Below are 26,677 nucleotides of genomic sequence, written 5' to 3' on the forward strand. Positions count from 1 at the left end.
GATTATCATTAAAACTACTGCGACTGGTACGTGTCAGTAAAGTGAAGCAGACAATTTTTTAAATCTTTCATTTTTTTCAAAGTTTTGTCTTGTAGTTCTTCTGTTTTATAATAGTACAGTACGATTATTAATTAAATTAATAATAATAAATATTGTTTTCTTGTATGCATCATGTGATTGGATAACATTACAGATGAGACTAGCTGGTGATGACCTTCACGGCGCTACCTTTTTAACCTTGGGCTCTACATTATCATTATTCAACATTTTCTTATTAATTATTAATTAATTTATTTTACCTTATTTTCATTTCGCTTACTTATTTCAATGAGTTGCTTGGCAAAGGTGAACAATGGGTCACCGAACAATGTTTTTCCATGGGAAGCCCACTTTGAAGTGCATAACAAACGGTCTTCTCTTGTTTTTTTATTTTCTTTTTTTTTTAATTCTTAGTCTCTTCGAGAAAGAGTTTGTTTGGTAACGAACGATTATTAATTGAAAAATTACTCGCAATCTAATCATTTCAAAAGGCACAGGCAACTGAAATAATTAATGCCACATTTTAATCTAAACACATTTCCTTTTAGATCGAAATATTGTGATTTTCTTGTCACAAATTTCTAAGTATCATGTACAACTCTTCTAATATTTTATTTGCACGACGCAAGCTTAGTAAGATCGAAATACACTATACATGTGAACTCAAACGTAACTAGAACCAAAAATATGTTACACTCAATTTCGCCATGGCTTATACGAAGCGGTAGTTTATTTTTTCTTTAGAATTAGGTATTATTGAGTTTGGCCAAGTGCGTAAATCTTCTCAGTTTTCAGTTTGACTATATCAATTCACTCTTAGCTGCGGTGATCGATAATTTTATTCAGCATATGTACATTCCTTAATTTAATAACCTAGACGCAAAGTTGAAGCTATAGAGCGGCGGAAGTTTGAACTTGCAATTATAATAATTTGACTTCAGATTGGAATATTTTCTTTATCTACAACTACTGCCCGAGTATGTGATATTATGTATAACTTATTTGAAGAAAAATGCGCAATTCCCTATATAATAGAGTATAGGATTAAGTTGCCAATGCCTTCAAAAATTTTTAATATTCACATCCTACGATAATTATGTGACAACAAATCCATAATAGATATAAATGGAGCAATTTTTGAACATAACGTAGCACTCGTTAGCTTTGAACACGAATTTTATACAGAACGTAATTAGCAAATTTCTTTTTATACGCGTTCAGGCTACGTTTAAAATTAAACGTCGTTCAGTTGCATAGTGGCAGATTTGAATTACTACACGAATTAGCAAGTGATACAATTGACCATTTTTAGGTGCCTGAATTCATAGTATCAATCCGTCACTGAATGTGACTATAACTGGGATACAAAAAAACCCATAAAAAAATATCGAAGCCAACAATTAGGACGATTCAATTTTCAAAAGAGGTAATCGTTTAAGAAAAAATACATTACTATTCATTGATCGTTCTTGGGATCATGAGTTTGCACACGTAGCAGTTAGAAAATATTTACCTTACATCGTGCACTGAAGATTACGGGGAAAGAATGCTGGATATCTCGATGGAAAAACGGGATTAGATTCTTCCACAGAATTATAAATACCATTGAAAACGGTAATTCTAAGATATTATCCAATTATCCGACGGTATCCCAATAACGTAGCCTCTAAAACGCGTAATAAAGCTTTCAATTACGAACTGTCATCATATTTCTCTATTATAAACGTTTATATTATTTAAGCTTCTATCCATAGATTGGCTGATCATATTAGATGATTACCGTAGGAACGGTATTAATTGGCGCACTAATCGATCCCTGTCTTAAATGAAACCACCACTCTTCCCTGCATAATACTCCACACCATTTGCTAATTTTATAAACAGTGACCATAGTTAAAGTTGCCAACTTGGGAGAGTACATATACCAGCACCTAGCCGTCAGGGTAGCTGAGCTTTGAAATCGTTGGGCGATTCGTCCCTTGATAATATGCTCAGAGTTTAGCTTTTGCTTATTTTCATTATGCGTGTTATCGTTTACTTCGGTTGGGGTTCTGAGCCGTCAAACAATCATGCGGCACATACGGAGTACGAAAGTCAGCAGGGAAAACCATGCCGAACGAGCCAGTGAACTGCGAGATAATAAAATTCGCATAACTACCAACAACGTTCCAAATTGTACCGCTCTGTGCAACCAGTATAATCTGCAAAAAAAAATAAAGGGTCTTTGTAATTTTCATGAAAAAAAAGCACTTATCGAAGATTAAGCATATTCTTGAAGTTCCTGTACATTGCAATTACTTTCCAAGTGTTTCAGAACGTTTGAACTTGAACAATCAAGAATGCGATACTAGCGTAATGATATTCGAAAGAGTCCGGAAAAAGTCTCGGTCCAAAGTAAGCTCAATACGAGCCTCTTAACGGGGATTTAACTTACTTTGTAATATACGAACGAGCAGCGGGCAAAGTTTCTGGACTCTCTTTTAGAATGAAATGTCGAATCCCCAATATGTACTGTTCAAGGTAAGCTGGCCAATCGATTTGGCTAACGTCAAACATGAACGTTTGCTTATCTTCAGGACTAAGCTGTTGTCCTAATCTCCTGACATTGTCATCCCTAAAATTCCATTGCTGAGTGGTAAAGTACTCCAAGCACTGAGCAGCCTTGCCCAATTTGGCTTGAACTCGGACCATTATGGGCCTGGAACCTCTGAGCCGTGCCAGAAAATCCAAAATATGAGCAGGCAATGTATGCTGCAAGGTATTGCACACAGAGTTGATAACAACGGAACTTCGGCAACAGCCATCTGGATACCAAACAGCATCGTTAACAGGGTGTAATCTGCTGTACTTAAACGACAAGTCAACAAACTCTTTCCACGTTATAGGGTTTTGTTGTCCTGTACAGCAATTATACACTGTGATACTATCGGAACGATGTGTTGCAGTCTTCCAAGCGGCACAGATCATCAGATTTATTACTATGTCGACGGGTACCAAATCTGCGACCTTGTTTCCATGGCAGAGCATAGTTCTATTGATAGAAAAGGACGGTTTCATATTAGGATCTTGACAAAGTTCCTTAATCCTACGTAGCTACCAAAAATGAACACTTGTAACGTATTCAATAATTTCGAAGTATCAGCATTTCATCAATATTCAACATGTTAAAGACTTAAATAATACAAATACACGAGGTATAACTACGAGCGGAAATTGGAAATAAATAAAAAAAAAAAAAGCATTATGAGTAATTTCAATTGGTAATCTGTAGTCTGATTTTTATGAAAAATTAGATTCCTTAAATCATCATTACCTGAAGAAACCTTTTCCTGCTGCAGCAATAATTCCAGTTGGGCCGTTCCAATTGTCAACCCATCCTGCAACCGGCTCTCTAAACGAGGACAAAACGATCGAAGGTCTGACAATGGCGACTGGCAAAGAACCGCTTTCCCGAAGCAACATTCTTTCTGCTAAAGCTTTGGTGAACGTGTAAGTATTTGGACGTCCGGCTATAAGTCGAGGTGTTAACTCTTCCACCAACTTATCATCCATCCACTCTGTGCAGGCTATCACTTGTTCTGGTTCCTGCGGCGTCGCGTAAATCTCCTCCCCGACATCCTTGCGATCGCAGTTGCAGTATGCTGTTGATACGTGAATGACTGCCTATACACGGAAAGGAAATACACGTGAATTGCTGTAAAGGTAAGAGTTTACAAATTGACATTCTTGTCTTCAAGTACAATTAAACTTTTCCTTCTAAGAATAAAATTGCCCATTGAATTATTTGGTTCAATGAATCAGGTTATTTTTGCATGTTACAAATGATCCATATAATATGGATTAAGGATAAAATGTGCTTCATTTACAAGTATTGATTTTTGTCAACTCGCTGTGTTTATACGGAAAGTGCGAAACTTTCGTACATTACAAAAATTTGTAGGTGGCGAAAGGCAATTAGCATTAGCATAGTAATGTGATGTGCAAATTATCGCATTTTCATAATACTTGTTTATACCTGCTGGCAACAGATGTGAAAATTAAACTTCAATAGACCCTGTCCTTTGATATTCAGCTACAATTGAAAAGTTTTTGACCTGACTCAAGTCAATTTTCATTTGAATAATAAATTTGATGCTAATGCGAGGTTGTTTTGTCAATACAAATTTATATGCTCAATCAAGGGAAAGCTGATTGCCAGCATAAATTAGCACGTTCATACAACGCTACCTTAAGACTATGTTAATTTGGTATTAAAGACACGGGTTGTCTGTGCGCCAACTCAGGTTCAGCAGCAGTGAGGGGTGGAAAGTAAAGTTCATTGAAACAGGGTGAAAGCTAGTTTTTACCGAAATTACAATCAAACTTTTAAACTGAATCCATTGAAAATCGAGAACACTTTCTATAAATATAATTACCTCGAGGTTTTGCATGCGGTGACAAAGTTGTATAAGACGTTTAGTTCCGAGCATGTTGATGGTTACAGACAGCTTGAGAGCCTCGTCGAATTTAACTGTCGCAGCTGAGTGAAAAACCACAGATACAAAGCGAATCAGAGTTGCCTGATCGCTCTCCGAGATGCCGAGTTCTGGTTCCGTTACATCTCCAGCCACTGGTATAATTTTAAATAATTCGTGTGGACAGTCTCGTCGAAGTTTTTCAAACAACTGCAAAAATACAGACAAAATATTATATTACAAAAAAAGAGTGAAAGAGAGATATCAAAAAAGACATTCGGTTCCTGCCATACTTTGCTCGCGTCTTCTTCGTCGCTGACTTTTATCGACAGAATCAATGCTTGCAGGATAAAGTTTTCATTGTGTTTTGAAACTTACCGGACCGTTAAGAAGTTCCTGCAGCCTTTGCTGAACGTCTTGTCCTTTCTTGGGCCTCATAAGCAAATAAATATTTTTGATACCGGAACAGGAGCGGAGGAGTTTTTCTACTAATACTTTTCCCATAAAGCCAGTACCCCCTGTAATAAATATCGATCTGTCCCGGTAGAAATCCTTTACGGAAGTATATTCGCCACCTGCCATTGTGGCCATTTCCCTGATTGACTAGATTACACGAGGTAAGAAAGCGATACTTGTAGATGGAAGATGCCTATCTTATCAGATAGTGCGTTCGATTGAAGACTCAAATGCGAAGACAGTTACTACACGACGTTGAAATATTAACTTTGGTATTACTCTTCCTGGTGCTCGGTGTTCCTGTTGAAACTTGCCTCATTTCGCGTTAGTGAAGATTTGTCTCCTAAAACAGAAATCAAAGAAATTTATAAGCACATAAAATGAAACAGATAAATATTGGTAGTTATTTGAATTCGAATGCAAATGCAAGAAAAAAAATTCTATTACCACATTAAAGGCATGAAGTTGTTGTTTTGATCTAAAAATATATTCTGTTCGTAACAGCTCTGAAATTATTTGTATAGTCAATAGTGTAGAGTGTTTAGCCAACGGTCAGAACGACATGGAAATAGAAAAAAAAAAGAAGAAAAAAACCCAAAGTCAACAATGGATCCTATTTTCCGGTATATCTACTAATAAGCCATAAGTGAATTCATCGAATCTTTCGGTCCTTACTCCCATTTTTGTAACGGGTATTCCGTATTGATCCTCAGTTCGCTAACGGAATGCTAATCTAGACAGACTCGTTCTTATTCGTCGTTCCTATGTACGATTACAATTTAGAAAAATAAATATACAGGTGACGATCTAAATCTAAATTCCAGCTATATGATTGCTGGCGAATAGTAGTGAAAATTATGAGAGCATATAAATTGTCGAAATCCTCACTTTATAGCTTTGATAGCGTATCTTCGAATAACGATAAACAGTAAAATTAATAGTGCGAAACTGGCAGTCGTTACTGTTGACGATTGTTAATAAAAGTAGAAGAATCGTTATCACAGCCATCCGCGATTAAGAATGAATGGGTCCCACCGTCTAAAACAAAAGTTACATTCGCGTTCACTATCATTGGCGCAAATAACATCGCTGGATATTTTTTAAACGGTTTTACGGTTTTTTCTCATTTGCTACCTTTTAATTTACAATCAGACGATGGGCCCTATTCATCCTTACTAGCTATAAGTCAGTCCTTACCGATTGCGTTAGATATTTTCTATTTTGACTATTATCAAAGTCTGTGCATGGATTTGCAAAGAAGGGCACAACAGGCGCATCCTACATGAACAAAAATAGATTAAATAAATTTTGGTTCTAGAAAATTTTGGTTCTGATAATAACAGACAAAATAGAAAACATTTAACGGAGTCGGTAAGGACTGACTATAGCATCCCCTTAAGATCACGAGAGTCGCACAATCAGTTAGACGTGTATGTTTATCTGTGTATGTTTAGATACGTCAAATCTGGTAAGCATCCGCAGATCGGATGGAAACTGGTATAAATCGTCCCTCGAAATGAATGTCCCGTGTGAATGAATCAAGCGGATTACGGTAGACGCGTTACACCCGCCGAATGACTTACGAAAATAAACAATTCGCGGACGAAAAACCGCGTTCGAAACGAGAATGATTACAGAATGTTGGAACTGATTAGGTAAACTAATCAAGTACCAACTGCGATTTCTTATCACGAGTATAAAGCACTTGTGCTTGGTCGATTTTCCGTTTCTACTCTCTTACTCTTTCGTTATTTGAGAAAAAAAAAAGAAAAAAAAACTTATTCTCTCTTTCCGTTTTCGCAAATTGTTGACTAAGAACGTATGTGCGTTGTCATGAACCTACCTACTTTCCCCTGGCTCTCTTTATAAATTATATGTGTGTATATATATATATTCTGCACGCGGCTAGGCACGTTACGCGTGACGCGAATCCACGCCGCGTGCGTTTCAATTCTGAAACTAGCTGTATGTACGTACGGACGATGCATTCTAAATACGTCCTCATCTTATTATACGTAAATACACCGTCTGTGAATACACAATGCATGTGACATATCAATAGCGCAACTTCCGCTGTCTTCAACGCCGTGACATAAATAAATAACCTCGTCGGTGATAAAATAAAAATATATGCTTCTTTTTCAAAATATCAAGATTATAAATATATTAAAAAATTAACTGCATAGCGGTGATTTCGGCTTTACCGTCTAGTTATATTCCTTGCTTCACCGAACGACAATTCTTCAACGCGCTCTATGTACTTAAAAATAAGCTGCCTGCGATAATTATACAAAATCGTTTCGACGTGACGAGTAGTTAAATTTTCTCTCGTCAAGAGAAAGTATATAATATGACTACATAAAAAAAACAAAAAAAAAAAATTAAAATCGCCTTATTTGAAATATAAATTTCGTTACAAAGCGTCGTCGACAAGCATATATTTAAAAATATTCCCAAAGATGAGAAAGTAAGGCGTCTTTCAAGGCAAGTGCAAGTACAACACAGCCATGTCACATCGTAATACAGGTATATCTATGTACTGTACGTTGTGCACATAATATGCAAGTAGGTATAACGGAAACACCCAAAACATAGAATAAAAAAAATGAGCCCCCCCCCCCCGGCACACACAACACACACACACACACACGCACGCCCGCGCGCACACGAATACGTATCACCATATAAGTATATATATACGTGCAGAAGGGTAGTGGAGAGCAAAAAAGAGAGAGAAATAGTTGGGAAGCGAAAGAAAGAGAGAGAGAGATAGAGAGAGAGAGAGAGAGAGACACGAGGCACACGAAGTACAATAGCGAAGAAGAATCGATATCTCAATTGAGAGATGCTGTAGCTGTTTGCAAGGCGGACTTTGCAGCAGCAGAGACTACGCGTATAGGTGTGAGCAAGATTCGGCGCGGCTCGTAGAACTAACGATTGCATCCAAAGAGGAAGGGTAAAATCGGTGAACAGGGTAGAGCGGAGCAACAAAAAAAAAGGACAAAGAAAAAAAAAAAGAACGCTATCGAAGAACCTTGAAAAGTGTAAAAAAAAAACAAAGAAAAAATAATTTGAAAAAAAAAAAACGAAATCAACCAAAAATCAAAAATTAAACGTTCTAGTTTTTTTTTCTCTCACGCACGCATGCACGCGGAACCGGCGGACTTGTAAGCGTGTACACAGATGGCCAGGGTCAATGTAGCTCCTCCAATTCGAATGGAGATCATCGAATGAGGGGGGAAGGTGGGAGGGACCAACGGACAATGAGATTCTAGGTCACCGTCGCGGAGGTATCGAAGCAGGAGGATCGACACCGTTCCTCCGGGAGAACCCGTTATGTGAGCAGCGGTGACTCCGTTGCGGCTTAAACCGCAAGCGGAAAGGGGCGGATAGAGGGGATTCACCAGTGAATAGAACCGTGAACGTCGAGTGGACGGCGCATCGCGTCGCGACGCGTTGCATCCTCCGCGGGCGTTTGACGCAGGCTTTTCCGCATCCAGATTATCTGTTATAATACAAGCGTATGCATGCACGTACGTATAATCGTTGTCCTGCCACGCGATTGAACGCCGTGCGCGTCTAATATATGCATATTTACAATGTACATGTGCATCGTATTTCAAAATATGTGCAGAAGCCATTCCTCCGGTGGGTATTTCAAATTATACATACCTACGCATTCTCGACTGTGAAGCCAACTCCGAAACTGTTGTTTTATGTCGTTGACTTTTTTTTTCTCACGACATTTTTCGCTGTGCGTGTATGTACGATACGCATTGTGTATGTATCTCGCTAATTCTCGCATTTAAACGGTCACGGCCACGCGTCACCTCGTCACGCTTACATGTATCTGTAGACATATACATATGCCTACAAATACCGTGGACGTGTACGAATTACAGTTGTTTGTTTGTTTGTTTGTTTTTTTTACCCTCGCGGATGCACTGTACACTATTTGGGTGTTTTACATATAGAACCGTTATAAACGATTCAAACAATCCGGTGTTTGAATGAAAATATTTTACAAACCGGACATTGTTGTAAGCCGAGAGAGAAAGCAAAAATATTTGGGTCGTATTTTTCGCAAAAAACAAGAAAGAGAAAGAAAAAAAAAGAAACGGCGAAAAAGATTTACTTGAATTACATTTAAATTGGAAAATCAGAGTGAAATTCGATTCCTTGTAACATCCGCAATTGTAATTTTTTTGTATTACGTAAATGAAAAAATACAGACTGAATCTTAGGCGTCCGATGTACCGGAAACGGATGATTATCGTTACTGTGACGGTTGCTCACGATTATTTGATCTTCTCTTCTTTCTCTTCTAGTCTAGTACACGCTTCTCTTATATCCTGACTACTTACGCCTGTACATACTATTATGCCTATAATAGGTGTATGTATACGGAGCGCGAGAGTTACGAAAGTTGTTGGTTTTGTTGTCTTGTCTTTTCCTTATTTTGTTTTTATTTTTTATTTTTATTTCGTTGTCTTTTCACTTGTAGCCTCAAACCGGTTCCTCGCGCCGTCAGTAGCTGTATCAAGCTGACTAAAATCACGGACACGTACTATTCGGTTTGGGAACAGATAACTAAGGAAAGGGGTCACTGAGGAGAACTTTTTGAACTTTATACGGGTAGTCCTTGATACGGTCATTATCAAAATTTCTTACTTTCGTGTGCTGGAATATCTTGAAATATGTATGACAGTCTTAAGTTCTGCCCAAAAGCCTCCAAATTTTCCCATTTTAATGACATTCAAGATTTTTGGCACTTTACGGTTAACTTTTCTCCCCATGTGTCGCGTCAAGTAATCTGAAAGTTGACAAAATTTCTTACCTGTAACAGTACGTAAGGTAGATTTGCTTGAAAACGTTGAAGATTTTAAGGGATTGAAATTAACCGCGAAGTGCTAAAAGTCCTGTTTTATTCAAATGGGAAAATTTTGACGGAATTCTTAAAAAATTTTTACGAGATATTTTACACCATGGGAGCAACAAAATTTGAGAATGATCGTATTTAGAAGGTTAGTTCGCCAAAAGGTCCCCGTACGTTGAGTAATTATCAAATCACTATACTCGTAAACTATGAAGATTTATTAAAAAAGAAAAACCTATTCAGCTCCTCTTTGTTACAATTTTAGCGTTTGCCCTTTAAGAAAGATCTTCGTGTCCCAGAATCTGGTAGTAAAATTCCTAAAAGCTATCAATTTTCAACGACGGCATAAATGGAGTTTCATTTAAAACCTTACGCTCTAGCACCCACCACCCTCTACTTACAGGTACATAAGCATATTATTATACCAATATAGACGGTGCACCGCACCGCCGGTTCGTTCACGTTGAAATACCGGCGTCGCGACGCGGCGGGGTAAGGAATGGTAAGAAAAAGTAAAGAAAGGTAAGGAGTGGAATGGAAATGAATTAAGGATAGGGAACCCTGAGTTAAAATGCTGGGATGCATACACGACGCGTAGTTGGCTGAGCGATCGACGAGTTCACCTGAAAGATGTTCTCACAGTTTCTTCTTCTTGTTACTTGTCTTTTTTTTTTCTTTATCTTCATTTTTTTTGTTTTCCTTTTTTCACACAGAACGGACGCGTCATTCCGAAGATATTTCGGTCTTACTATATTCCTTAGTCATCTTTTTAACCGCGATGTTTCACAGGCACTTTTACCCGAACGTATCCGGCCACGTCAGTGCGTAATATAGGTCAAGAGGATTTTCTTCCGTGTTATCTACGTTACAGGTGGCATCGTATCGTGATCTCTGTAGCCTAGGAATGCGGTGTGATAATCATATTCTCCACGAGGTGTAACTCATACATAATGGGGCGTTCCACGTCAAATTAACATCCCATGTACATCGTCCTCTTTGATTTTAACCATTTTTTAGTACGATGTTCATACCGACTCAAAAAGGTCGCGGAATTTTTATCATATATTTTTTTTTGGTACCGGTGAAATTTGAAAAAAATCGAAGAAACAACTCAGATTAGAAAAACTGAAAACTCGCAAAAAAAAAAAAAAAAAAGTAAATATCGAGATCGCGTTATCGTGTGCTGCTCAAAAATCACACTTTGAATCATAGAATCAGGGTGAATTTTTTAAGATTCAACGAACGGGCGTTTTTGTAATTGGTTTGGCAATTTTGTACAAATTTCACCAACGGCTGACGAAAATCTGAAAAAAATCCCTAGACCCTTTTGGGTTGGTAAGAACGTCGTATTAAAAAATGATCAGAATCGAAGGGGGTGACGGGGGTAAATGGGCTGCTAATTTTACGTGGAATGCCCCATATACATACTGCAATACGTAGGCAACGCACGGTCTGTCTGCATTTCAATGGAATATAAAGATATCTGATAGGAATGGGTCGTATTCGGATTCTCGACTTCGTACACATTATACTTTCGTATATGTATAAGTCTACGCGTTACATAAATGAAGTATTACGTGTATGCACGTTTGATTAGATTAAGCTTTGAGCCGGCAAAGAGGGATAAGATTCTGAGATTACGAATTAAATTACGTTAAATCGAGCTGCAGGCTAGGCATACATAGAATACACAAGTTATATTTGATTATAACAGTACTGAACTATAAATTGTAAGCGTTAAATGCCGCCTGTCCGACGTTTTTTTTTCTTTCTCTTCTTTTTTTTTTTCTCTTCAACACCTATCAAATCGTTCGTCACATCGTAATATCGTGTATTTATGCATAATCATGGCAGACGTGTGTTCCTTATCGTAATACCTAATTCACGGAGGTTGTATGCGTTAAGAATATTTGTATGATAAATGATTGATCGTTATAAGACACGATTATGTATATCTATAAGCTGGTAAATTTTAGGCGGGATTGAAATTCCAAATTGGAAAAGCTCCGAAAGCGCCAAATTCCGTTTTTTTTTTTGGTGGCAAAACTTAAAGTAAAGAAACCCGACGCACAAAATTCCAAAGGGCATAACTCCGACAAGTGAAAGTTCCGAAAGTGCGAAAATGAGAAAATTTCAAGATCTAAAACATCGAAATTCCGAATGAAAGAAGATTTTTAGTTCTGAGAATTTCTGACTCGGTGAAATTTCACCGTTTTTATCTTTCTTTGTTTTGGATTTTTGGTATTTTTACGTTTGGAATCCCGGTCACTCTAACTTTCGGTTTTACTGACTTTTTACGCCCGCTCGTTGACTAAACTACGCTGTGCGAGTATATTTTAACTTTCGGAATTTTACTCTGTTGACACTTTGTTGTTCGGAATTTCGCTCTATCGGAGCTTTAGTTTTCGGAACATTGCCCGATCGTAACTTGAATGTTTTTAATCTTGCATTGCGGAAATTTGAGTCGTCGGCTTCCCGACCATTCGAAACTTTGTTGTTTCGTAAAAGTTAATATCTTTCCTTCAAGTTTCGACATTAAATAATTCGGAATTAGGCGCGTTCGGGACTTTTCAAATTCGGAACTTCCACCCCACCTCTTAATTTTTCGCTCCATCATATCAAATGTTTTACTCCTTTTCCATTTCTCTAAGTAATACAACATCGTGTGTATAAAGCGAATTAATCTATGCTTGGAATTTGTTTAATGAATAGGCAACAGGATTTTCACACGAATAAGCAATTGCCGCAATATCAGGAAGTATAATTACACGTAATGTTATCCGTGCACTTTCATTACATTGTAATTATATACCGATTACCGTCTTCAATAACGTTTCAGTTTTTTTTTTTTACCATTTAAGGGTGGAAGTGAAGAGCCGGAAAACAATTGAAACTTTCCGTTTTTCGCGTACTTTATACATTATAAGGCTCTTGATGATACCGAGTTGTTATCTGTGTGCTGATACACAGCTGCGGATAATGATTCGTGCAAATGTTAAATTGACGCGTAATTTTTTTTTTTTATTTTTTAAATACTCAACCAATTTACATCCCGTCTACTAATGGCAGCATCAATTCGCATCAATTCTCTTCTATAAGCGATACGGCATGTGCTGAACAGTATATTCAATACGGAAATACCAACAAAGTTGTATATAGTTTTTCTTTCAAATAAAAAAATTGTCAATTTGCACGTTATCATATTGAAATAGAACGAAATTTACGTTCAGTGTCAAATGAATAATTTCAGACTCGCGGTGTAACGTATTAATTCTATGTTATTCGAGTTGAGGCATTATATTTCAACACATAGTTTTTTTCATACCAACAGTATAACGCTAATTGTGCGTATCTATTATATAGACTCCACTTCACGAGTAGCTATATTTATTTCTATGTCAAATGTACCGTTAGTGTACTAGATAAAAACTAAAACAAGCACAAAAGAAGGAAAAAAAAAAAACAGGAATAAAAAATAAAAATTGTACGCAGAATATACGACTAGAGTTACAGGGATATGAAAGTTACGGAAGTGAGAAATTATCTACCGGTCTTCACTGCAAAATACTGATGTTAAAAATACCGAGTTGCCTTATTGATAAAATATGAGATACCTAAAAGTCGTGCAATTCAATGTCTTCTTAGAATTTATACTAAGATAACTAGGATAACTCGGAATGTTTGCGCGATTAGTAGTTTCATATCGAACTTTGAAAAGCTGCATTACGCATCAATATCTAATGGCGAAAAGCATACACGAACGTAAAATATGTAGATATATACGCGTGGGTAAAACACTGCAGGTCAGTTATTTGCTCGATAGTATTGAGCTTCTTCGCTAATTGTTGACATTTTATCTTTAATCTGTATGCAAGTGAGGTGAATCAACTTTGTATATAAGTATAATACGAATACATATAAAGTTATATAACGTGGATATACGAGGATCGCGCTCGACGAATGAGGCGATTAAACAGCGAGAGTGAATGAAGCGGAGGCAGAGGGAAAAAGAATTTGAAAAAAAGGAGAAAAAACAAGAACCGAAAGAAGAGGAATAAAAAAGGGGAAAGAATCGTCAAAGGCGGTCGAGTCAGCTGACGACACTCTTGCGTTATAAACTATAATATATCTACGCGGTTACACCGAACTTTGCGCAAAACGAGAGACCCGGGAGTTCTAGGGGTAGCATTTGATAATAATGTAAAGATAAGTATTCAAAATTTCAAAAATTTTTACATAGTTTTAAGGACTGTCATGAGTTTCCCTGTATATGCAGTATCGCACAGGTATGGAATTACTGCCTACCTTGATCGACGATCATTTGATCATGCTCGTTTAGTAATCTCGGGACGTCTGACAGGCAGACTTGTACGCCGGTATCAGTGACAGCTTCTAATTGAAAATTGATCTCTGTGTTGCAATCGATAGTACATATTTTTTTTTCACACAGTTGCGTATAAATTTTTCATATTATTATTACCATTATTGTTTCTTCGGAGTAATTTTATTGGAATTTAGACGCGTTGTCTGTCAGAGGTTCGATTTGGGCTCTAATCTTTGGAAATCGGAGTAACTTGTCGAATCTGTGAATACACATAGGGGGATTTGAATCCGGGTAAAAATTATAAATGACTAAGTCGAAATGAGTGACTAAGAATTTTTTCGGTAAACGAAATCAATCTTATCGTTTATACATACACGCGAGAAGCTTACACGTGTAGTTTCTCGAAAAACGACACGTGCAAATTACATCCGAATCGATTTAGCGATTCGCCTGAAGTTCTGCCTCCCCCCCCAAAAAAATGAGACGAATCTCACATGCGACATCTTCTTCCAACATTATTTTCAAACTTTTTTTATCCTGCCAGAACTTGTTTCCTAGGTGATTTTCAATATTTGTTCTTAATCCAACATTTTGTGCGATGGCAAATGTATACGGCGTTCCATTTACTAATGATCGTGTATCAAAACGAGTTTTATAGCCAAATAAACTGACATTTTGGATCCGATTTTTCTACGTACTTATACACAAGAATATTATCGCTATCGTACAAATGGTGAAGGCCCCGAGTAAAGTTAACGAGCTGCAATCGCTGTAACCAGAAAATACTGTACTCGTGTGATATAAAGAATTATTAAATGAATATTCGGCCGCAGTAATTGGAAGATGAATATATATACATATATATGTATATACATGACTGAGTGTACGAAATTCGTTATCATCGGGAAATAATTATCGTACACTCAGTCACTGAGCGGTGAATCGTACTTTTCACCATTTACAATTCATCCTCTAAAATGCAGAAATAGGAAATTCCATGGGAAGTTCTTTTCATTTGTGTTATAAACGTGAAAAATTTCTCTGCTGATACATACTACGATATAACGACAATTTTCAATCGTTTGCAAATGTGGGATTACACTTGTTGAATGAAAAAAAAAAAAAGAAAAGAAATCGATTTCTTTGCTTATATAATACATACGTATAATGGAATAATGTTTGTTTAACCGACTTAGCGATTTTCTCCCCCCTTTATTACAAACGTACGGATATTAATTTATTATCCTTGATAAATAATGTTTCACAAAGAGATGAAGTATATATATGGAAGGGGGGAGAGGGATAAGATTAATTTTAGAGTGAGAGAAAAAGAGTACAACACCTTTTGCGGAAAATAATCTGAATAAAAGTAAAAGAAAAATCCAATTCATTTTGACACCTTGTACTTTCGCCACGTATTATATACATTTAAAAGTTTAAGAGAAACTATACTAAGTAAGGATGACCTAAAACACGCGCGAATATTATACGTATAAATGTACACAGGCATGTGTTACATGCATATAGCGAAGCACCTTACTAACCTGAAAATATTACCCAGCTCTAAATTGATATAACGTTGTGTGGACGGTGTGTATGTAATATGCAATGCAGTATAGAACAGAAATCGCGAACACGTGATATTTGACAATCGCGTCTGAAACGAGCGGCTAATGCGACGTTGGATAAGAAAATAAAGAAAGTTGGCCCCTGGTGGCTGCCGGTGCCCCAGCACGTAAAGGAGAACCCACTTTATTCGCGGATATCCCGTTCTTCGTCGTTCCTACGAGCTGCAAAGTCACACAACAACGGTGCATCGTGATCTCATTATCTTGTTTCACCTATTAATAGTATTATTATAGATTGTGTAACAAGGGTGAGAAGAGTCACGCATGCAGCTGTGGAAATCTCGATTTTATGGGGGATAAAAGAAGATAAATAATAACATAAAATGCGCAAGACGAACGAAAAGGAGATTAAGAAATCACGTTCGATTGGTATTAAAGTCGCCGGCTGATGATCGCCTTATTTCATTAAACCATACGTACGGGCGTATAAGCATACGTCGACTGAAAGTAGGATACTTTTTTCATTGCTGTATATTAGCGTACCGTAATATAGGTGAGTGTCCCAGTTTCATTCTCCAAACGATGGTAATAAAAAGAAGTGTCAAGAGCATGAGGAAACAAAATGATCGTTAATCGGGTTACGCTCACCTTAAATTTCTAAAAATGAAGAAATAATAGGCGTATGTATAACGGTGGGAAAGAGAGCGCTTGTTACACGCTGTGAAGTATTTTGGCGAATCAAGGGACGACGGTGATATTCGCGCACTTTGACGATAGTTGAGAGGCACGCGACGATTCTCGCAACTTATCGTTAGGCTCCGAAAGCCGGAAGATGTAGGCGGCGTTCTGTGTCTGCGATATAGAAGCATGGAAGAAGCTGACGCGTCCGTCAGACAAAATGAGTTAATACCAGATCAAGTCGCTAATTAAGTTTTTAATTTTCAACGTTTCAACCATGAAATCTTCAGGTTGAACCAAGCGAAGAAATTTAGCATCCGCACTTTTCTCAACTTTTCGACAATATTAAAACTAATATCGCGGACGTTCGTTAATAAAAATACACTTGTTATCGCTTATCCGTAATAATTACGTGATAATTATAAGGGTTATAAACGCTCGTTGTGTATGACGAATCGAATATTTCAGCCGAACTTTCGAAAATTTCTGCACTTTAGAATTGCATTTTTTTTTTTTTTTTTTTTGCAAGAAACGATTTCGTTTCGGTTTTGTATTAAAGGTACACTGCAGTGTTTAAGAGAGTTCATTTCCATCTTCTTATTTTCTTTCAATTCATTCATTTTTTTCAAGTTATCATACATTTCGGTGACTCATTTGTCAAGATTAACTTTCCGCACGTTATCGTAAGTTAAGCCTGTCGATTCACTCACGCTTTCGTTCATTCGTTGATCGTGTATATACCAAAAACGATGACAGATATACGCGTGTTTAAAACCAACTGCAGCACACAATGGTTAAATTCACTGACGGATACGTGGTAGAGAAATGTAGGAAAGAATTGGAAAATGCATCTTACCTGCATATCCGGTGCAAAGGTGTCAACACGGAACGAACAACATATCTGATATCAAGTAATCCACGATTGAAACAGAAAACTGCAGATCATACTATACAGACGTATCCTGTATAATAAAACAGGTGTTTAGGATGCGGATATGTGTATATGATATATATATATATATATATATATATATATATATATATGCTTATGCTTTTCAACGGTTATGATTTGCAAATCGCTAAATCGATCGATACTATAAAGATAACGAAGAGCCGGCCACGAAACGAACTGAGCTTATGCTGGGCCCACCGCGGGTCTTATATATCACGAAAGACATCCCGGTGATGCGTTCTTTGTCGGCCATCGGCTCCCCCTCCTCTCTCTCCCTCTCTCTGAAACCTCCCCCACCCTCACACTCATTATACCGTCGCCCCGACGGTCTTATCCGTATCCCAAACGTGATACTGGACACCGAAAGACGAGGGTACATTTCCCGGGTGGATCTGAAATTTTGGGGCCCGATATTCTTCGCGTCTGTAAGAAGTTTACAATTAGTCCAAAAACTGCTGTGCTGCCGCAGGCGAGTATGTGTATTGTTACTTATTACTAGACAGTCGTCGTATATGAGTATTTATGAAATTATATTACACACTGAGAGCAATTTTTAGCTTTAGTTACCGCTCACTCCTTAACTACTTCCACTTTTTACCAAAATCGAAAAATATAGTTCTAGGTAGAAAATGAAAATTAGTTTTCTAGCTGTTACCGGAAAGTCTAGTATCCGTTACTATTCTTTCTTGTTACGATCGCTGTTGCTATATTTTCTTGTAACTCTCGCGAAAATTTATTCCTTGTGCAACAATAAATTGTCGTTAAAGCCTTGTTTAACTACGAAAGTAGAGTAAACCGAAGAAACTAATTTTGCGTTGCAATTACCAAAAAAGGATCGACGATAGCACAAAATGATTACGCGTACATCGTTTTTCGTAATTCTAACAATATTCAAACACTGTTTTTAACGATACCTGTTTTACTCAATTTTTCTACTTACTGTAAGAAATGAAATTTTTCTCAGTGCAGGTATTATTGAATTACGAAGACTCGCTTTAAAGATGAAAAAGAGATGATAATAGAGATGCTTCATTTCAAAATCTAATAGATTCGTTAGATTTCGTTCTACGATAAACTAAACTGATTTAATTTTGGAGTAAACCGAAAATGTAGTTTTGACAAGTTTAAGTAGACTAACAAGAAATAGTGGTTTGTGCCAAATTTTTTTTTGCAATTCAAGCAATATTTGAACGGTTATCGTAACGGTACCGATTTCGCTAGAATTTTTTGGTGACTTGTGTAGTGTTCATTTACCCAGCACTCATTTTTTTCACCGTGCTTCACCATCTTTGTTGTAATTCCCCGTTTGATTGAAAGGGAATACTTGTAATAATTGTTTACGAAAAAAAAGTGAAGAAATTCATGACTTTCTGTATTTAAGCACTTTAAAAACTGAATAATTATTATCGATGATAGCGCTTCATATTAATGATGAAAATCGAAATATTGCATATGTGCAGACAGAAGTTTTATCGACCTCTTTGGATTTATTTTAATCAATACATCGTCCATCTTCTAATTTTTAGTACTCTATCGCTCGAAAAGAAAAAAAAAATAAGGTCAATGGCTTATAGGTAAAAGGATATTTCAGGATTTTGAGAAAATTTTCAATTTTGATGTTCAGGCTCAAAAATCCGTGAAAAATTAGCGTTAGCGCAAAAATATAAAAATTCGTTTTTCATCAAGTGCGACTCTTATTTTACCCTCAATTCGATATTTTTGAGATATATATGATATTCTGCGTAGTATCAATCAAGATCAAAACCTGAAATCATAGATTCGCTCCAAAACTTTTTGCGTTGTATAAAAGTACAGGTTGAAATATAGATTCCCCAATTTGAAAAACCCATATTCTGACGGTAACAAATGTCAAATTGGGCGAATGATAGGCCGCAAACCATGAAAAATGTTATTTCCTCTGAGAAATAATGAATGTTCTGTTTTTCGGCCAGTTTTTAACATTTAAGAGATAACAACAACAGTAGATTGTGCATCAAGGTGTCAAAGTAGTCCGTTTTACCTTTTTTACGAAAAAGACTTTGCCTCCATGATATACATGATACTTGTCGTAACGATAGTGTTGTTATTCAGAAGTTTTTTTTTACGCTGTGTTGTGATGTTGTTTTTGTACTGTCAGAGAAACGACTACTTAACGCAGGTTAAAAAGGATGCGCAAACCATACTAGTGTTACATAAAACAAGCGGCTTTAGGCTGACCGTGAACCAGCCCTCGAACTTCCCGTTTTCACACCACAGGTTCCAAGTTCACGTAACAAAAAAATATCAACATCCGATTCGAATTTCGAACTACAAATTAAAGATTTGTAATCGACGGTTAAAAATCTCTTGGATGCCATATTACATGAAAATATTACGATTTTTATCATTTTGAAACACTAAAGTGGATCCACCATTGTAAATTTTGAAATTCTGACCTTGGATTCATAATCGGTGACCCAAAACACCTCCGCTTATTAATTTCTACCAAAATCCGAATAATTTTAGGTTTTTGGTTTCTGCCATATCGGATTCGCCATTTTGGATATTGCAAATCTGATCTCAGATTCGTGATCAGCGATATCAAAAACCTTGCGAAACTTCTCATCTCGAAACGTTGAGATGTAGTGATTATTCAACTTTTCATTTTCGGGGTAATTACAATAAATTCCTTTCTTTCACTGAAAACAAAGAAACGGGAATTTTAAAATATACTTTAAACAAACGCAAAAGTTGTCCGATAACTCGCCAGTCTGTCACAAGATTGAGTACAATATAACTTTCGAAGCGAGCTGTAAATAAGAAACCGTAACTTTGATCTTTGGATATACTTTCCAGACAAAAATCTTTGTATCAAAGTTCCAAGTTTCTAAAAACTGAACTGAATTCTCAAGAATTGCAGCCCGAAAAGTTACGTGACACTTTACTCGATCGCTACGTGATACCTTAAACTTTTCGATTCTTCACCACGATAATATCCAATTGTATAAATACAATTTCTACGTTGACGTGTGACTCATCACGTAATGATAAGTATTAATTTCGCACTAATCGTCGCAGAATCTCTTTCGTGCAATTTTCGGTGTTAATAAGCAGGATGAAAAGCTTCTTATATACATGTACATTATACACGGGAAAATTCGATCTGATTCACGCGTTCTGTCATTAGTCGTTCTTTGACTCGTCCTCTTTCATTTCATCGAGTCGAATATTCCGTGCAGGAAGAATTAGAATCGGGGAAATTTGAAAGAAAAATAAAACCGCCACCACCACCACCAACGATAATGCACTTTGATGAATATTTTCCGCTTTCCGCAGCTTTCGGCTCTCATTTCAATCAACGCCCTTATCTCCGCTCGCAGAATCTCTTTTGCGCAATTTGTATGATATAAGGAAAGAAGTTTGCAGATGAGAGGTAAAGATTCCGCTTTCGAATATATATATATTGAACCTGAAAAAAATTTTTAGGGGTTGCCATGGTGGAGAATCGCAAATAAATTTTTTCTGTAGATTGCGCTCAGTTGATTTTTCACTTTTATACATTTCTTTAAATTTATGAAGTGTAATGAAAAATTTTTTTTTATCGCTTACATCAAACATAATATCTATCTACGTCAAATAGAAGACCCACACTTGTAATATTAAGTCTCCAGCTGATGTTTGAGAAGCGTATCTGACGACGTTTTCATTATCAATTCAATCTCGTAAAATAGTTTTAATGTAACATGAACTTTTAATTTTGGAGAACAAGATTCCCGGATGATATATTGTTGTGCTACGGATCGTGATCTTTGCGTTGAATATAAATGTCAGGAAAGAAATAACATTTGAAGTGCTACAACGCGTTTCGTCACAGATTCAAAAAAATGTGAAAAAAATGATAAATCAAATGAGCGCGACGTTCCACATAACGTGGAACGCTAATCTTTTCACAGAATCTTTCTTTTAACTGAAACAAATTTTTTAGAGGGTGCCACGGTGGAAATTCGTAAATTATTTTTTTATAAATCACCTTAATATATATATATGTATATTATAAATATATATATATATTATCGTTATATCGAAACTCTGTAGGCTCCGTTGGTGGTGCAGGTATAATAATACGTGCCTCAACGGCGAGATCGATATTCGTTATTACAACCGCAGCTAAGAGCCAAAAAGTTTACTGCTGGAGCCGGAGCTAGGCGACTTTGAACGGCTTACGGATACGGTCGGCTGGTGCTGCGGTCTAGATACCGCTTACCTACATCTCGGTCCCATTACACGGAGTTAGGGATTACTTGGTGAAACCCTCTCACAGCCCGAGATCTCTAGGATCTAGACGTCCTTCCTACTGTCCTTACACCGACTAGACCCGAATTTCTACCTATATCCTCCCCAAAAAACTCGCTAATTCTTCTCGCAAAGTCCCGTATTAAAATACATCGCGGATGTCGCGAGACCAGAGTGATTGTACAACATTTGAAGTTTGATCAATACGAAGAGAATTATTTCTGCAGATTCACAATCAGCAATAACAAAGTTCAGGCCTTATTAATGAATTTGTTACAGCTTATCGCCCGAGTAAGCGAAAGAATTAAGCGAATCGATTTTCCAGAAAATTGACGCAGTTTTCATTAAATTCAACGAGTAGGTATATAACATTCCTTTGCTTTCAATAATGCCACGTACGGTCTCAAACGAATATCGAACCGAGAGTCAAATACTCGATGATAAATGGAATCTTTTCATCACACCTTCAGCGTATTTGCGTTTAGCTGAGAAATTATGATTTGCAATTAATCCTGATGACTGCCGTTTAAGTGGAACGAGTTTTAAAAAGCCTGAGCCTCCGGTAACGTCACCGACTTTCGGTCGTTGGTCTAAATAAACATCAGGAATGACGTCGAGCCCCTTGGAGATTCGAATGTAATAAATATATATTCTTGCATAACCGTAGAAGGCCCGAGTCAAGACATCGGTAGCAATATTCCATGAGTTATTAATAGAACTCACCAACTTTCCCCGCAGTTTACAATCAGATAATAATTGCGTTATCTTGCGCGGATGCGGCATGCGAACTCCGGGATGACGCTTTTCCGTTCGATTGTTCAACGGCGTGCAGGTTTCAACAATAAACACGTGCGCGAGTGTGTGAAAACGACGATCTCCATCGTGGGAGGAAAAGAAAAGAAAAGGAAACCGCGTGCGCGTATTACGAAACAGCATGTATTTATAATCACGTATAATGGTGATATAGGCATACATAGATGAGTTGATGTTCGTTGCCATGGCGAATTTTATCAAGATTTGAATTCTTTGGCTACGGTCAAAGATAGAGGGATGCACATTTGGCATTAAATTCTGTAAGGTTTATAAATCGATTGCCTGGTATGCGAGGAGGAATTCATGGAACGTCGTACGGAATAAATTGAATGCTAAATGTGTATCCGTCTATCTTTGACCGTCTGCAACGAATTCAAATCTTCGTGATGCAGGTATAACGGTCATAAGTGTGAGATATAAAGGAAATGACGAACCAGCTTCTCACATCAGTTTCAAACGATCGGGATAAAGTTCGTAATGTTATTGCATGAGTTATGCATCTTAATTTAAAAACGTTCGTTTGGTACATCGCTAGTTTGATATTGCCTGAAATTAAAACAAAATCATATTTCGCAAATTCGACTACATATTTCTACAAAGTTATTCCGAGGCTGAAAAAAATTTCCGATCAATTTTTAATTCAACGTTTCGTTACGTTACAAATTAACTTGACTACGTATTAAACTAAGGTGCCGTTCAAGTGTTAGATAACGCTAAAACAGGGGTAGGGATTCAAAGAAACGTCATGAAATGTTACCCTACAGTAGTAGACACTCCGGGCAAACGTTAGCTAACATTGGAAATTTGAAGCGCGTGCTCAAAGCCAACACGCCACATGTTTGAGAATAGTAAAAAAATTTCTTCAAGAGACGGCGTTAATAATGCATGAATCGCTCAGTAATGACATCTTAGCGAATGTAATGTTTATTGCATGTATTTAAGAAAAAAGACAATACGTAATGTATTTAAGAAAAAAGACAATACGTAATGTATTTAATACACAATGAATAATGAATTCACGTTTTACTGACCGCGCTGACGTGTATTAATAATTAATAATACCCGATATTTAATAAAGTAGGAATAAATTGATCAGGATGTGACTATAAATGGTATTTCTGCCATTCCGATCAGGTAACTAATCGATTTACCAATAAACTTTTCAAAAAGCGTTGGCTAACGTTAAAAAACAGTAGCGGGCAACACCAGAAAACGTTACCAATCGTTATCACTAGGGTTGGGGATGGAAAAATTTGTAAAAAATGCGTTAGCTACTACTCGAACTGCCCCTAACTCGAGTCTAATGACTTTAAATCGCCTCTTGGTATCGAGCCGAAGCCTTCAAGGCGTTGAACCGCGTTACACAGACACGGCTAACAGGTGAGCCAAGACTGCAGTTGCGATTATGCGACAAAGCTGCACAGGTGCAGGTATCCGAATGCACGCGGTGCAACACTACGCGCTTGCAAGGCTTCCCCGCGGACTTTCGTCGCCATCTTTCTCCTCCTTTTCCTTTAATCGCATTCGCATGACACTTGCCTCGCAGCGCACAAGGCGCTGATATAATTATTTATCTTTTCGGCCGCCACACGCACGCTGTCGGTTCGGAACCGCAGCTTCCCGCCGCGGTGATTACATCATGGGAACCAACCAGCATTATTGCTCGCTCGTGCATGCATCAGCGTCGCTGTAGGTATAAGGTAAGAGAGGCGAGCATCGGCACGATTTACAATTAGTCCAAAGCAACGTCATTAAACGGAGGATGAAAGTCGGCCGGCAAGAGTTTACTCATACTTATACAGGTGCACACGTATGTATAAACGGACCGCAATCTCTTCCGGAGGAAAGCGGAGGAAAATTATGCATGTGCGGCGGTAGCGGTATCTCACACCATGCTTTATGTCGACCACTATGTGGTATATTCAAAGAATACCTCATGGAGGGACGGAGGAAGTAAATTCAAAAAAGGCTAGAGAAAAAAAAAATGGCAAAGAACCTACGACCGCGCACATGCGTGTCGGTCGAATGGTCGTAAAAAGGTTATTCAAGTTTCACTGTACTACTCTACATTGACGAATTAGTTCAGACGAGGTTAATTGTGTGAACGTGGTAAAGCAAATTCGTGCAAAACTTCATATCGTACGGTATAATACGTGTACAGGATGATATTATACGAATAGAAATTTTTCAGAGGTCTCTGCAGTGGGATAAAACAACAGTCACTTGTGAGTTGGCACCGTTTGTTGGAATGCCTTGGCGTCTAGGAATATCGCGTGCGTGAAAAGCGAGAGAAAGAAAGAGAGAGAAAAATATAGATTCATTCGGAAATCGTTGCGTCGTTGTTTTACACGGCGGCTCGATCATTTTCGTCTCGGTTATGTGTATAATTGTTTTGTTTCACATGGCGACAAAAACCTAATGACAATTAGATAAAAAAAAAAACCAAAAAAAAAAAAAAGAAGCACGATCGAACGGGGAAGAAGTTCCGCCGCAAAGGCGTCGGATGCGACGGTCCGTGGGAAAGGGGGGTGGAGGGGGTGTAGAAAAAGAGGAGAAAGAAGGAAAGCGATGTACGTTGCGGACGTTTTTGACGTGTGGTTTTAAATTCGAACATGGGTTGTATAATCGAGGAGCACTTCCGGGGCGGGCAGGTCGAGTGACGTAATTATTAAAGTCCGAGGAGCAGAGTCCGCAGCGAAAGGGGGATGGGATCGTCCGCAGTGGGCGGTGGTGCACCGCTAGCAGACAACCCGAGGCCGCGAGTTCCGTGTCGCCGCACCAAGTTGCGAACGCCACCCTCGGCGCCGCAGGGGGTTGTAAAAAAAAATAGGGCATTTACGGGAGTCGGTCGGCGGATTACGGTAATAGAACGAACGGGTGCATCGTTAGACGAACGGTGACTGTCCGGGAGAGGAGACTCGGCGGCGGGTCGCGTAGGCGCGGCTCGACCACCGAAACTTCGGACGTAAATGAATCTACGCACGTACCTAGTCCGCAAAACGCCGATTCCTGGCCGTACGGGCCCTCTTTCACCTCCAGCCAACCCCGGCTACACACCTTTAACACAGAATCGAGGTTTTCACGCTCTTTCTCGGCTTTTCCTCGGGTCCCCGTCGCACGCCAACCGAGTCCGCCATCTTGGGACAACTGCCAAAACAACACGCACCCTGGCGGCGCGGCGCCACGATCAATTTTCAACCTACCGTCCTCGTCGATCCGTCGACGACGGATTCCGCGATGCTAAACCGCGGCAAGGCCTGCGCTGCAACACCCAACGCCGCCACCCTCTCTTCGCCCTCCCTCACGATCGTTGCACGCAAGCTCTCCACCCTTGGGCCAAGGAATACGGTGGTACCTAGAAAGGAGTCGCCGCTCTTGCCACTGTGGCGGCAAATCTTGCCTCCGGCACTGTATTTCAAACCGCGTTACACGGTCGAAGGGTATTTTTTCGTTTCTTGTTTTTAAATCGCAATAGGTTTACCGTGCATGTACACTGCTGGGCAAAGCGCTTCGATAGATCCATTTAAAATGAGAAATGGAAAAGGATTTGAAAAACGTCAACTGAAATGGATGTTTGAGAACATTTCAAATGTTAAATGCAAAATGCCATTTACATTTTAAATGCCTGTGTTAGATGAAACCATTTAAAATATTACCCGGCAGTGGTTAATTTGAGAACATTTCAAATGTTAAATGCAAAATGCCATTTACATTTTTAATGCCTATTTTAGATGAAACCATTTAAAATATTACCCGGCAGTGGTTACTTTGAGAACATTTAAAATGTTAAATGCAAAATGCCATTTACATTTTTAATGCTTATTTTAAATGAAACCATTTCAAACATTACCCAACAGTGTATATGTATAAATATTACCTACTGCATTCGTGATTGAGCCGAATGTACTTTGGTACGCTGTGTACAGTACTTGCGTAAGAAGGATCACTACTCTGACAAACGCGACGCTCTTCTAGCTATCTCCGTATTCCTTGCCCTCGAACTATGTTACGCATTTAGACGAGGCATTCGACCGTTCCTCGCACCAAGTACTACACCGCAATTTTTTCAACTCCCTGAAACGATGTTCATATATCAGGCTGAAGTTTGTAACGTTATTGTAACGACGCATCTTTCGAAAAAGTCGTTATTTTGCAACTTTAGGGTTACTTGAGTAAACTGTTAATACAGCATTGACTAACTCGGATTTTGTAAATTCAACTTCTTCGGGTATTCTAATAATGCAG

At 38.1% G+C, this 26,677-nt stretch overlaps 2 protein-coding genes across 5 annotated transcripts in view; one reads left to right on the forward strand and one right to left on the reverse strand.

Moving 5' to 3' along the window:
• Window positions 1-49: 49 nt before the first annotated feature.
• LOC107228003 (putative fatty acyl-CoA reductase CG5065) lies at window positions 50-25,671 on the reverse strand. 4 transcript variants are annotated; one of them, XM_046737101.1, is made up of 6 exons: window positions 25,490-25,671; window positions 4,872-5,292; window positions 4,455-4,703; window positions 3,353-3,702; window positions 2,474-3,070; window positions 50-2,240 (listed from the first exon to the last, which is right to left on the reverse strand). In XM_046737101.1, the coding sequence occupies exons 2-6, from the start codon at window positions 5,082-5,084 to the stop codon at window positions 2,099-2,101; spliced, it is 1,551 nt and encodes a 516-aa protein (XP_046593057.1). In that variant the 5' UTR covers window positions 5,085-5,292; window positions 25,490-25,671; the 3' UTR covers window positions 50-2,098. The 4 variants fall into 4 exon arrangements, with proteins under 4 accessions (XP_046593057.1, XP_046593055.1, XP_046593056.1 ...); XM_046737099.1 differs by having other exon boundaries at window positions 25,420-25,671; XM_046737100.1 differs by lacking the exon at window positions 25,490-25,671 and adding an exon at window positions 17,252-17,522.
• The window catches only part of LOC107226045 (putative fatty acyl-CoA reductase CG5065), a 41,777-nt gene continuing 18,760 nt past the window's right edge, over window positions 3,661-26,677 (forward strand). Inside the window, exon 1 of the mRNA XM_046737106.1 lies at window positions 3,661-3,741. The gene's annotated coding sequence lies outside the window, so the exon portion shown is untranslated. The remainder of the gene's footprint in view (window positions 3,742-26,677) is intronic.

Source organism: Neodiprion lecontei, chromosome 4 (assembly GCF_021901455.1).
Source record: "Neodiprion lecontei isolate iyNeoLeco1 chromosome 4, iyNeoLeco1.1, whole genome shotgun sequence".
NCBI lineage: Eukaryota > Metazoa > Arthropoda > Insecta > Hymenoptera > Diprionidae > Neodiprion > Neodiprion lecontei.